The 14,615-nt window shown below is 39.9% G+C and overlaps 1 protein-coding gene across 2 annotated transcripts in view; it reads left to right on the forward strand.

Annotated features, from left to right (window-relative positions):
* Window positions 1-14,615, forward strand: part of LOC126191154 (GPI ethanolamine phosphate transferase 1) — a 276,012-nt gene that overhangs the window by 152,383 nt on the left and 109,014 nt on the right. For both annotated transcript variants that reach the window (XM_049931924.1, XM_049931925.1), the window contains exon 8: window positions 10,550-10,856. In XM_049931924.1, the coding sequence (XP_049787881.1) occupies window positions 10,550-10,856 (307 nt within the window). The remainder of the gene's footprint in view (window positions 1-10,549; window positions 10,857-14,615) is intronic.

A 14,615-nucleotide genomic window follows, 5' to 3' on the forward strand; every position in this document is an offset into this window, starting at 1 on the left:
ACCACAACCTATTTAAAATGTGATGAGGAGTTCTATGAAGAAGCTGATGGAATAGCCATGGGCTCATTATTTGGCCCTGGGATTGCCAGTCTCTGTACAGAACACTTTGAAGAGATGGTACTAAAGACTGCATGGCTCAAACCAAAAATGCTTCTTCTGTTATGTGGTTGACACCTTCATTGTCTGGGAACAGGGCAGAGGGGCCATGAATGAGTTCCTGGACCACCTGAACAGCATCCATCAAAACATACCGTTCACAAAGGGGCAAGAACAGAATGGGTGTGTTCAATTTTTAGACATTCTAATAAAAAGAAAATCACTGCTAAAACCATCAGAAATCTCAAGAGGAAATATTTGAAAGAAAGTTTAACTCAAATAGAAGAAGACTTCCAGAAGAACAACATGCGAGACTTCTATAGAACATTCAAGACCAACTTAAGTAGATATAATCCTCTAAATCTCAGCTTTAAGAATAAAGAAGGAAAGACAGTGTATGGAGACGTGGAAAACAGTCAGATCATGGCGGAATACTTTGAAGGCCTCCTGAATTGTGAAGTGCCATCCAAGACATTCAACCACAGTGAGATAGAACCAAACCCTGACTCAGAACTGCCAACTATAGGATAGGTTAAGAACATAATAAGAACCTTGAAAAATAACAAAGCACTTGGAGAAGACAGGATCATTGCAGAACTCTTAAAGTATGCAGACGAGAATGTGATCATAGAACTAACACAAATTATATGAAAAATCTGGGAAGAAGAGCAGCTTCCAGAAAGTTGGACATCAGCACTAATACATCCTATACACAAGAAAAGCAATAAGACAGAACCTGGGAACTACAGGGGAATTTCTTTAATACCTCTGACCTATAAGGTATTCTCTCAAGAGCACTGCTAAATAGAGTGGAAGAACAACTAAATCCACAAATTGATGAGTACCAAGGAGGCTTCAGAAAGGAAAGATCATGCGCAGAACAGATCCTGAATCTAAAACTGATGATCGCTTATCAAAAACAGAGAAGCAAAAAGTTCGTGCCTACATTTATAGACTTTAAGAAAGCCTATGATTCTGTAGACAGACGCACACTGTTCCAAACTTTAGGGGAGATGAGTTTGAATAGAAAATACAGTAACGTGGTTAAACAGACCCTAAGCAACACAACATCCAAGGTCAAGTTCAGAGGAAAGCTGTTGGAGAATACGACTGGGGTGTAAGAATAAAGGAATACAGATAGATTGTCTAGCATTCGCAGAGGACATTGTGATCTTGTCCAAATCACTGGAAGAGGCGATTAACCAAACCACAGAACTGCAGAGACAGGCAGCTAAAGCAGGCCTACAGATCTCTATCGAGAAGGCACAAAATATGACAAACATCACGACTGCTCCTAGATGGATGACAATAGAAAAAGGGAAAATTCAGAAGGTGGAGAGATTCAAATACCTTGGACAATGGATAGACATTGGACTGACTGAAAAAGAAGCAATGGGAGCTCAAATAAACAAATTGAACTTAGCATATAAACTATCAACACCTACAATAAGAAGAATGTTTGATAAATGCAAAATTGAAACATTACCAAACAGTGATCCACCCTGAATCTCTATATGCAGCAGAAACTCTCAGCTTAGCAAGAACCAGAGTGATCAAGAGACTTAGAACTGATAAAATGAAAGATTCTCAGGAGAATATTAGGACATCGAAGAACGTAGATGGTCAATTTAGAAACTGAGCCAACTGGGAACTGTATACCAAGAGAGAAAAAATTTATGACGTCATCGGGAAAAGAAGGAGCATGCTCTTCGGGCGCATCCTCAGAATGGACCAGGGGAGGTTAACATGGTGAATCACACAATTTCTGATGAACAAGAAAAGCAAAGTATGATGGATCCAAGAGATACAAAGACATCTGGAAGGAATGAGAATACAGGAACCAGAGATATAGAACAGGGTGATTTTTAAATAAAAAATTCTGGCCTTCGAAGCTTTCAAGGATAGAAAGAGACTCAGAACAAAATAATCTATGACAGAAGAACGAAGAAGGTTGCAAAGTAGGAAAATGAAAGAATATTGTGAAAGAAGAAAGCCCAGAAGAAATGAAGCTGAAGTGAATTAACATGGTCCGAAGATGGCCAGAAAGAAAGAAGAAGAAGAAGAAGAAGAAGAAAAGGAAAATCAGAAGGAACCCTAGGACACACAATCTACAGAAAGAAGCTCCTCACAGGCAATGAGCTGTCATCATCCAGTGCAGTGGTACACTGTTCCAACAGCTCTAGTTCACGGGGACATGCCATTTGTTACAAAGACAGCCTCCCAACTTAGCTGCAACACCTTAAAGATGTGTTTCCCCAAAATGGACAGAACAAAACACAGATTAGATGTGCGTTGAACAAAATAAGTGATACAGTCATCTGCAAAGAAGGTGTAGAGAAAGAGAGACTCGCCTTATCCCTTATATTTGAGCTTCCTTCAGCCAAAACTGTGAGAATCCTTGGAAAGAAACATCATAAAAGCCATAGTTTAACCACGACAAAAATTGAAAGACATGCTTGACTCACTGAAGGACATGCTGCAACAGTAAATACCTGTTATATATAGCATCCCTTGTGTGTGTGGCCTCTGGTACATCGGGTAAACACAGTGTGGGATCTCACAATGCTGCAAGAACACATTTACATGCATGTGTTTGCAGCATAAAGATAAATCACCAGTGGCAGAACACAGCCTCAGTGAAGGACATACATTTAAATTTGAGAAAATAAAAATGTGCTGAGCTAATGGGTTTTGGCACTGCGTTACTAAAGAATCAACTTGGATAAGGCTTCATGACAGACTCATCAACAAGGTCAGAGCTACAGCTTTCAGCATGGCACCGTGTGCTAGCAGATATACGCCAAGACTGCACCCGTCAGTTGACACTTTACAAGTCTGGATAAGACTGAATGTACTGAGAGTTGAAGGGTGGTCCATGTCCCCACCCCCACCTCGGGATGGTGACTTTGTGCTAGGGTGCCACCGGTCAGGTATGTACATGGGATGCCCTCGTAATCTCAACATTTTGCCAGCAGGTGATGAGAGTGACACACCCCGAAACATAGTGGAATTTCAATGTAACCACCCTTACGGAAGACCAAGAAGATTTTGTCGTGAATCCCTTTTACAATTTAGACAAAAGTTGTACTTTCATTGTTGGAATAGGACACAGATGATCATGTTATGGAATTTTCTAAACAAAAAAAATAATCAAATGGAGTGAGTTGATGCTACACAGTAAAGAGGTAATAAAGGTGAAGAATTGGGAAGGAGAAAGAGGACAGGAGACAAGGAAGGAACACATGGACAATGGCAGCTCCCACAGTTGCAGATTGTATCCCAGAGACATCCTATCCCTTTATAGTTACAGGCACTTGCTTAAACAGTCATGTCATGTATCAGCTGTTCGCCCACATGACCAGTCACCACTCAATAGTGGCAGAGAGAGAGAGTGGAACCAGTCAGTTGAGGAGCATGCTCCTCAGTACCGTATGGTAATATTGTAAAGCTGAATGACTGTTCCTCAGATTATGCCCTCTGGTCTCCACTATCAACACCATTGTCTCTAAATTGTCTATGTGGAAGCAGATCCTTCAAAATACCCTCAGCACCACAACTCCGTTTACCCTTCCCCGGCTTCATCCTGCAGTCACATTCCAATACAGCTATCAGCAACCATCCAATCTGTTACTGACTTTTCCCCCCTATCCCCAACCTATGCTGACCACCCATTTCCTTATTCTTCATCCCTTCTATATCAGTACATACATTTACATCCGTACTCCACAACCCACCAACATTGCATTGTAAAAGGTATCTTGTACCACTGCTATTTATTCCATTTCCTGCTCTACTTGCAAATGGAGTGAAGGAAAAATGACTGTCAAGCTATATGTCTCATTATGAGTACTAATTTTTTCTTATCTTGTCTTTGTGCTCCTTATGCAAGATGTACTATGGTGGCTGTCGAATCATTGTGCAGTTAGTTGCAAATGCATATTCTCTAAAATTTTCCAATATGTTTCACAAAAAGAATGTTGTCTTCCCTCCAAGGCTCATTTGAGATCACACAGCATTTCTATAATACTCACATGTTAATTGAACCTACTGGTAAGAAATCTAGCAACAAACCTCTGAAATGCTTCAATGTCTTCCTTTAATCTGACGTGGTAGTGATCCAAACACTCAAGCAGTATTCAAGAATGGATCACACAAGTGTTCTATACATGGTCTCCTTTTTAGATGAGCTACACTGTGCTAGAATTCTCCCAATAAACCAGAGTTGGCCATGTGCCTTTCCTAGTACCGACCTTACGTGCTTGTTCCATTTCATACTGCTTTTCAACGTTGCACCTAGATATTTAACTGATGTAACAGTGTCAAGCAGCATGCCACTAATGCTGTATTTGAACATTAGAGGATGGTTTTTCTTACTCATCTGAATTAGCTTACATTTTATTACATTTGCAGCAAGCTGCCACTCATTACACCAAATAGAAATTCTGTCCAGTTCAACCTTTATCCTTCGACAGTCACTCAAAGATGACACTTTGCTACACATTCCAGAAAACGGTCACAGATAGCTGCTCACCATAACTATCAGATTATTTGTTTGTATAGAGAACAAGAACAGTTCCATCAGTCTTCCCTGGGTCACTCATAATAATACCCTTGTCTCTGATGACCGATTGCCATTCAGGACAATGTACTGGGTTCTATTACTTAAAAACTCTTTGAGCCATTCATATATCGGAGACTCTATTATGCATACCCAGGCCTTCATTAACATGTTGGAGTAGAGCACAGTATCAATTGCTTTCTGGAAATCTAGGAATGTGCAAGCTGCTTGTTGTCCTTCACCAATGGTTCACTGGATATGTGAAAAAAAGAGTAAGCTGAGTGCACATGGCCAATGGTTTCTAGATCTGTCCTAATTTTTGGACAGACGCCTTTTTGTTTCAAGGAAATTTATTATATTCAGATTTAGAATGTGCCCAAGAATTCTGCAACAAACTGACGGAAAGGGTATTGTCTGTAATTTTGCAAGTACGTTCTTTTATCCTTCTTATATAAAGGTGTCACCTGTGCTTTTTTCCAGTTGCTTGCCACTTTGTGCTAGGTGAGAGATTTGTAATAAATGCTAGCTAGGTAAGGAGGCAGTGCTGAAGAGTAGTCCCTCTCTCTCCAGATTTGGTGACTTATTTGTTTTTAACTCTTTTGGTTGTTTATTGGTACCAGCAGTATTTCTTTCTATGCCTGCCATAGGGACATCTGTGTGACAGTCAGTGTCATGTCTGTATGATCCTCTCATGTGAACGTTTTTCTTTTTCTTGTTCTGTTGCCACACCAGACTGGTTGACAAGTGACTGAATAAAAGCCATCAACCCATTTAGCACTTTTACGAAGGACCAGAATTTTTTCAAGCTATTGGCAAGGTCCTCTGTTAATGTAGGACAGTGGATGTTGCTGTTTGCTGGTGCATCAATCTTTTTGTAGACCCAATATAATGTAATGGAGAGATAAAAAAAAATCTGCTCCCCAAGTGGTGGCAGGGGAACACACGCGCCCGTTGAGATGCAGAGACCGAAACCAGGTACAAAGTATGGAAACTTTGTCAATATTTTTACAGTAAATTGCCAAAGCATTCATACAAAAGTCCCTGAATTTACTGCCCTCTAGGAAAACTGTCATGCTTGAATTATACTTCGAACTGAAAACTGGATAAAACCTGAAGCAGAAAGTTCTGTAGTATTTAATGTGGTGTGGAACATATATCAAAAAGACAGATTGGACACTACAGGAAGGGGAGTATTCATTGCAACTGATAAAATTATTGTGTCTATCAAGGTTGAAATTGTATCTGATTGTGAAGTTGATGCGAGTAACTGGCCTAGGTAAACTCAAGTTAATCATCAGATTTTCCTACCGGCCACCCAATTCCACTGTAAGAATTGTAGCATCAATCAGAGAAATCTACACAGAGTAACATGGAAGCACCCCATTAATGCAATGTTTGTTGGAGGTGAAGTAGCTTTATGAGGTTAGAAAGGGCAACTATGGATTCATTGCAGATGATGCGAACAGACAACCTTGTGAAGTAATTTTGTATACATTTTCCAAAAACTGTCTTGCACAGCTAGTTCAACAACCCATATGCAATGGAAATATTTTAGACCTTGTAGTTAAAACTAAGCCTGATCTTGTCAACAGTGCCCTTATAGAGACAGGAAGTGATGATCATGATTTTATCATAGCTATGATGGTTACCTACATGTACATGTACATCTACATCTGCATGGATACTGTGCAAATCATATTTAAGTGCCTGGCAGAGGATTCGTCAAACCACCTTCACAATAATTTTCTATTATTCTACTCTCAAACAACGTATGGAAAAAACAACACACACATCTTTCCATGTGAGCTCTGATTTCCTATATTTTATTATATTGATCATTTCTCCCTATATAGGTTGACATCAATAAAATATTTTTCCATTCGGAGGAGAAAGTTGGTAACTGAAATTTCTTGAGGAGATTCCGCCACAATGAAAAACATCTTTGTTTTAATAGTGTCCAGGCCAAATCCTATATCATGTCTGTGACACATTCTCCCTTAATTCACGACAATACAAAATGTGCTGCTCGTCTTTGAATTTTTTCGATGTTTAGTCGGCGGTGCGGGTCTTCCGCATCGTCCCCTATGCTCCTGAGAGTATGGGGCCTCATCATCATCACTCTATTAATCCTGTCTGGTAAGGATCCCAGACCGCACAGCAGTACTCCAAAAGAGGATGGACAAGCATAGTGTAGCAGTCTCTTAAGTAGATCTGTTATATTTTCTAAGTGTTTTGCCATTAAAACACAGTCTTTGGTTTTGCCTTCCCCACAACATTTTCTTTCCAATTTAAATTGTTTGTAATTGTAATTCCTGGGTATTTAGTTGAATTTACAGTCATTAGATTAGACTGATTTATCATGTAACTGAAGTTTAACAGATTCCTTTTAGCAAAATTTTCATTATTTAGGATGAGTTGACAGTTTTCGCACCATTCAGATAGCTTTTCTAAATCATTTTGCAATTTGTTTTAGTTTACTAGACAATAAACGACAGCATCATCTGCAAATACCCTAAGATGGCTGCTCAGATTGTCTCCTAAATCATTTAGACAGATAAGGAACAGCAGAGAGCCTGTAACACTACCTTGGGGAATGCCAGAAATCACTTCTGTGTTACTCGATGACTTTCCATCAGTTACTATTATCTGTGACCTCTCTGACAGTAAGTCACAAATCCAGTCACATAACTGAAATAATATTCCATAAGCATGAAATTTCACTACGAGCTGCTTGTGTGGTGCAGTGTCAAATGCTTTCTGGAAATCTAGAAATATGGAATACATTTGAAATACCTTTTCAATAGTACTCAACAGTTTGTTTGTGTAAAGAGCTAGTTGTGTTTCACAAGAACAATATTTTGTGATCCATGTTGACTATGTGTCAATAGACCACTCTCTTCAAGCTAATTCACAATGTTCGAATATGTATATGTTCCAAAATCCTGTTGCTTATCGACGTTAATGATATGGGCCTATAATTTAGTGGATTACTCCTACTACCTTTCTTGAATGTCGGTGTGACCTGTGCAACTTTCAAGTCTTGGGTACAGATCTTTCTTCCATCATGTGAGCGGTTGTATATGATTGTTAAGTATGGAGCTATTGCATCAGCAAATTGTGAAAGGAACCTGATTGGTATACAGTCTGGTCCAGAAGACTTGCTTTTATTAAGTGATTTAAGTTGCTTCACTACTCTGAGGATATCTGCTTCTGAGTTACTCATGTTGGCAGCTGCTCTTGATTCGAATTCTGAAATATTTACTTCATCTTCTTTGGTGAAGGAATTTCGAAAGGCTGTGTTAAGTAACTATGTTTCTGCAGCACTGTAGGCAATAGTATTTCCATTGCTATCATGCAGAGAAGGCATTGGCTGTGTCTTGTCACTAGCCTAGCACACATACGACCAGAATCTCTTTGGATTTTCTGCCAGGTTTCGAAACAAAGTTTTGTTGTGGAAACTATTATAAGCATCTCCCATTGATGTCCACATTAATCTCACATTGATGTCCACTTTAAATTTCAAGCTTTTGTAAAACATTGCCAGTCTTGGAGATTTTGCATTCATTCAAATTTGGCATCATTTTTCCTTTACTTCTGCAACAGTATTCTGATCCATTTTGTGTAGCAAGGGGGATCAGCTCCATTGTTCGTTAATTTATGTGGTATAAATTTCTCAATTGTTGTTGATACTATTTCTTTGAATTCAAACCACATCTGGTCTACACTTTCATTGTTAGTTTGGAAGGAGTGTAGATTGTCTCTCAGGACGGTGTCAAGTGAATTTTTATCTGATTTTTGGAATAGTTATATTTTTTGTTTATTTTTGGAGGATTTGGGGGTTACAATATTCAGTCTCACTGCAACAAACCTGTGTTCACTAATTCCTGTATCCATTTTAATGCTCGTTGTTAGCTCAGGATTATTTGTTGCTAAGGAGTCAAGTGCGTTTTCACAATTGTTTACTATTTACATGGGCTCATGAACTAACTGGTGGAAATAATCTTTAGAGAATGTTCAGATGATGTTTTATGCATACCTCCAGATTTAAACATGTATTTTCGCCAACATGTCGAGGGTAATTTAAAGTCATCACCAACTATAATTGTACGAGTTGGGTGTGTATTTGAAATTAAACTCAAGTTCTCTTTGAACCTTTCAGCAGTTGTATCATCTGAGTTGGGAGGTCAGTAAAAGGATCCAATTATTATTTTGCTCTGCTTGCCAAGAATTTACCTCTACCCATATTAACTCACAGGAAGTATCCGCTTCAGTTTTGCTACAAGATACCAACAGGAACAAAGACGATATCGTCAGTGGTGTTTATCCTATCCTTTCGGAACACCATTGGGTTCTTCACAAAAATTTTGGCTGAACTTATCTCCGGCTTTAGCCAGCTTTCAGTACCTATAACAATTTGAGCACCAGTACTTTCTGTTAGAGCTTGGAGCTCTGGTACTTTTCCAACATAGATATGACAATTTAGAACTGTTATACCAATAACAATTATCAAAGTTAATCAGTTCATCAAGAATGCAGGAGAGTTTTCCTGTTGGAAAGAGCACATAGTCAATTGTTAGTGTCCTACTTAGACAATGAATGGACGTCATTTAGTTTCGGTATGATGGTCATAGAGGAATTATGGGCAGAGTTTAAACTAACTGTAAATGACACTCTCTGGAAAAATATGTGCTGAGTAAGTGGAAAAGGCTTGCCATGGATTAATAACAAACTTCAGAAGATGCTCATAAAACATAGATTGTTGCACTCTCGATTTTTAAAATTTTAAAAGGTCACTGAAATGCTGACAGGCAGAAGTTAGTAGAAATTCGTGCATATATAAAACGTCCACTGTTAACAAAAATTCAAGAATATTCTGGTCCTACCTAAAATCGCTAAGCAGGCACAAGAACAGACCCACAAAATTACAGACCAGTATCCTTAGCTCAGTTTGCTCCATAATTCTTGAGTATATTCTGACTTTGAGTGTAATAAATTTCTGTGAGACAAATAAGCTTCTGTCCACAAATCAGTACAGATTTAGAAAGCATAGCTTGTGCAAAACTCAGCTTGCATTTTTCTCACGATATCCTGCAAACCATGGATGAAGGGCAACAGGCAGATTAAATATTCGTAGATTTTTGGATATCTCCAGGAAGGTTAAAAAGGAATGGCAGGTTACTCAAGACGCCAGGATGAGAGGCAACTGCTTTTGTCTCCCCTCATCACCACGACATCTTCTTCTCATTTTTCCTTGTCTCTTAATTCTTATTTGCACTGTTCTTTACATTTCTCTTTTTTCTTCCTCTCAATTCATTTTTACTTCTCGTTCTGTCATTCTATCATCTGTGGAACAAAACTGGCACATTGCTTACTAGTGTGCTGCCTTTGACTTCTTACCCTCTCTGACATGAATTTAATCTTTCTCTCTCGTGGTCATCACAGCAGGTGAGTCGCTCTCAACTTGAGGCCTGTGTGACCCTTCCCTTCCTTCCCAAAATTCCAAAAAGTCCTCTTTCCTCCCTGAGGAAGGAACCATAGTTGCAAAAGTTGGTTTTGCAGCCTGAAAGTAAATAATGGCCAGTCATCTGTCTCCTTGTAATTTTACATTTTTAAAAGAATGAATTCTCTTTTCTATTAAATTATAATATAATTTGATTATTCTTTCCACATATATGAGCTAAACTAAATATTTTTTTTAATCTACTGCTGGAAATTGAGACTAGCATTCTACTTCATTAATGGGTGTGCTTCACTTTATTCAGTGTGTGCACACTTCTGTAAGTTTATAAGACTAAGCATGCTTTTAGTCTTTTTGTTTATTTGTTTGTTACAGTTAATAAGTTACAAAGTGTGATACCAGAACAATTATGATAGCATGTTTTCCTTCCTTTTCAGATATTACTCAGTGAAAATTTGGTTGCCTTAAGTTTGTCTGGTCTTGACTATTACCAGAATTACTACCAGATCCTTCTGTTAATGTGTATGACATTAGCTTACCTAGGATGGATTGCAAAGCTTCTGTGTGCATTAGTTGGAGAAAGTAAATTTCTCAACAACAAATTGCCTAATGCTCCAAGGGTTAAGACGTCATACAAGAAAACTGCTTTATTCACAGCAGTAAGAAACTGGTTCTTCAAAGGCAGCCCAAAAGTGAACTGTATATTTGTACTTTTAATTAGCATGACTTTGGTGCTGATCCAAGGTATGTTCGGATAAAATACTTGCATTAAATTTGATCTAAGTCTTTGCTGGCATATTATGTACTTGTGTTATTTTCAGGTCGTGTGACACAAAAATTCATAGAAATTACTCTATTTTGTGGACATATATTTCAGTTATCATCAGGTGATAATGTGGGACACATATGAATGTATATATGTGCTCACTTATTCAAATCACTATTCCTCTGGACGTGCAATGTAAATGCATTCATCTGATCACTACAAAGAGATTGTTGAGTTTAAATCTGCTAGGTTTCTGTGGCTATCACTAAGCTTTGAAGCACAGCTGACATTAGCTTTCACTACTCAGTTAGTATTCTCTGTGTTGATTTATCAGGGTATTGCAATGTGGGTTTACAGTCTCTTTTTTTTACTGTATTGCTGTAGTAAGTAGCAGCCAGGTAAACAACTTTGTACCTCTTTGTGTGTGTCTATGAAAAACATTGTTCTTCAGTAGTGGATTTGCTGGCTTGTAAGAGCTGTTTGTGATATAGGTGCTCCTTGAAATGTTCTTTGTCTCTGTGGATTGTCATTGTATTTTGAAGGAATGTTTTAAACCCAGTTGGTGTGTAAAAATCCAAGACAGTCTTGACTGTGCATAGCAAGAATAAGGCCTGTTTAGATGGCAGATTGCGCATAAATACTAAATACTCTCTCTCTCTCTCTCTCTCTCTCTCTCTCTCTCTTTCTCTCAGAGCAAAAGCTGAGAGCTGCATCTTGAATGTTCACAAGTTTCAATCAAGGTTTTTCATTGTGGACTGGTAAAGCATTTGCACCTGCAGGACTTTATGCTGCTAAGCAAGGAGAAAAAGATCTCTTAGTAAAAAGGTAACTACAATGCTATAAAATTACTGAAGGTTCCCTAAAAAACACTAATTTGCTATTAAAGCTACAGTGTGGAAATAAGTGTAGCATGAAGTTTAAACACCATAAAGGAAGTCCACAGCTGGTGTCTAATGGTTAGCGTTGCTGTCTCTAGATCGTTGGGTCCCAGAGATTGATCCTCAGCCAGGTTAGATATTTTCTTCACATGTGAACCAGGTATTTGTGTAGCCCTAATCATTTCCTCTCATCTTCTTCATTCCACATGTTGTTATAGTGGTGTTCCACCGGTGGCCAAACAATTCCAGACAGGGTCTCCCAGTCAATAATGCTATACGGTAATTTCATTTTTACCGTAAAGGAACTACATCTACATCTACATGGATACTCTGCAAATCACATTTAAAAAATTCAATTTTTGTAAGATTTGTATATATTATAGTGATGTTGTTTGCTTCTCACTAAAACTCATGTGTCTTTTCCATTTGAGAATACAATATCCCTCAGTTGTGTCTGATCCATTACATAATGAAAAGCCATAATTGAAACTTATAAACATTCTTCAGCATCTGACAATAATTCTGATTCCTTGTCCAGCTTAAGTATCGATATGAAGGAAAGGTCAGAGATATTCGGTCTTCATACCACAGCTGCAGTTTTTCATGCAGAGGCCATAATGTCACCGTGCCCTTTCATGTGAGCTGTGGACCCATCCATTGAAGCAACAGTTTCTGTAAATATCACTGCCCTGCATGTGTGCAGGAGTTGTCGCTATTCTCTGAAGCCTTTAATATGTGCCATTTATAGTAAAGCGATTGACCTTGCCTATGTTTACATTTTATGATTTGGATTGCTCCCTAGACATTTTATTCATGCTTATGACAACTTTCACAACTGTGTGGACTTTGTTTCTGGCTAGCTGTTCACTTCATGAACTCCGTTGTAATCTACCACAGGAAGAGTGTGTCTGTTTCACCAGTCTCAACATCGCTGCCAGTCTGCATCATCATAAAGTGTGTTCTATCTAGGCAGAGTAGGGTGGAAAAGTGATGATGAGTACTTTCTTACCATGCATCTGTTCACTGTGAAGCATTAGTCCTGAGTTTCTAAAGTTGGGGTAGCAGCAGTTGCAACTGCGACAGTAGCAACTCCAGCAACGCCAAGAAAAGAAGTGAGAATTCCAACAGCAACAGCAGGAATTGCTATTACAGCTACTGCAAACCCAGTAACAGTCTGCAGCTGCAGCATCATTGCCTCCCTCCTGAACCATTCACTTGCTTTGATGAGGCAAACAACAATTGGGAGGTCTGTTTTTGTCATTTTAATACAGTGTGATCTATCATATGCAGACTCATTGATCCATGATGTTGTTATATGTCTAGCTCCTGATAGAGAAATCATTGCAAACATTTTAGAGTGTTTGATGCAACACTGAGTGAAGTGCTAAAAATTGCCAAAGCTCATGAGGTAACAGTATCAGTGCAAGCTATGTCTCATGATACTTTGTTTACTTTCTTAGTACTAGCAGTAGTTGCTCTTGATTTTACTATCAACTGATGACAAACAACCAACAACATCATCCAATTTGCTAATGATCCAATCATCCAGTAGTCTGGCTGTTATAACTTCAAGTTGAACAAATATATTTCAAGGACAACGCAATACATGAAAGTCACAGATCAAGTAAACAGAGTAAGACGGGTGTCACTTTAACAGTCAAATCATAACTGAGTCCGAGTCTAGCAGCCGCTGGCTGGCCGCTTAGGTGGTGGTGCTGTTGCATGGCTGGCAGACAGCGCTGCATGTAGAGGATGCGCGTAACTGCGCAGCGGCACTTTGAAAGATCGGTGAGTCACAACACTTTTCCCCCCTTTGAAGTTTTTGCACAGGTCTTGATGGAGGTGTCCCCGGTGATAACGGGTCGAGATGACAGGAGACGTGGGGGTCGAATCTGCTGGGGCCCCGTGCACGAACCTGCCCATTGCGGCAAGTCCGGTTGTTATTACAGGAGACATGGGCGATGTGTCCGCGTCCATAGGAGGAGGAGGCGAGTAGAGTTGCTCCGACAGATGATGGTCATCTGGTTCGTGCATGGGCACGTCTCCTGTTGGCGTCAGTTCTTGTGCTAGTACCGATATGATAGTGAGAGGACTGCATTGTAAGTAATGAGAGATTCTAGGATCCTGAGCATCAGGTAGAGCCGAAGGTGGTGTAGCGGCATCTGTAACAGGCGTTGCCGGCACACGAGGCCGAAGCTGGTCCGAATGACGCACTGCAACACCCGTGTCCATCTGGATTTCATACAGGCGTCGGCCACTGTGTCGTAAGGTGCAGCCAGGACTCCATTTTGGCCACCAGCCATATCCCCGTACCCATACAAGGTCACCGGCGGTGAACCGGCCAAGCGAAGGCACCCGCAGCCGTGAGGTGGAAGGCCGCAGAAGATGAAGTAGCGTGCTGGGCTGTCGGCCATGTAAGAGCTCAGCCGGGCTGTGGTCGCCCATGGGGGTGAAACGGTAAGAAGCCAGAAATTGGAGAAGGACATCATCAGCAGTAGAAGAAGTCAGGAGTTTCTTCATCCGAGTCTTAAATGTGCGGACCAGTCGTTCAGCCTCACCGTTTGACTGTGGATGGAACGGAGGGGCCGTGACATGCATGACGCCGTGACGGGCACAAAAATCCGCAAAGTCAGAAGAGGCAAATTGCGAACCATTATCAGTAACAAGAGTAGAGGAAAGGACTTCAAAAGAAAAAATGCGAGCTAGAGCATTGGTGGTTGCCGCGGTGGTAGGCGACGTGCAACGGACAGTGAAAGGAAAGTTAGAGTAGGCGTCAATAACGAGAAGCCAATAAGTACCTAAAGAAGGTCACACGAAGTCAGCATGAATACACTCCCAGGGCTTATCAGGCGAAGGCTA

The sequence above is a fragment of the Schistocerca cancellata genome, chromosome 6 (genome assembly GCF_023864275.1).
Source record: "Schistocerca cancellata isolate TAMUIC-IGC-003103 chromosome 6, iqSchCanc2.1, whole genome shotgun sequence".
Lineage (NCBI taxonomy): Eukaryota > Metazoa > Arthropoda > Insecta > Orthoptera > Acrididae > Schistocerca > Schistocerca cancellata.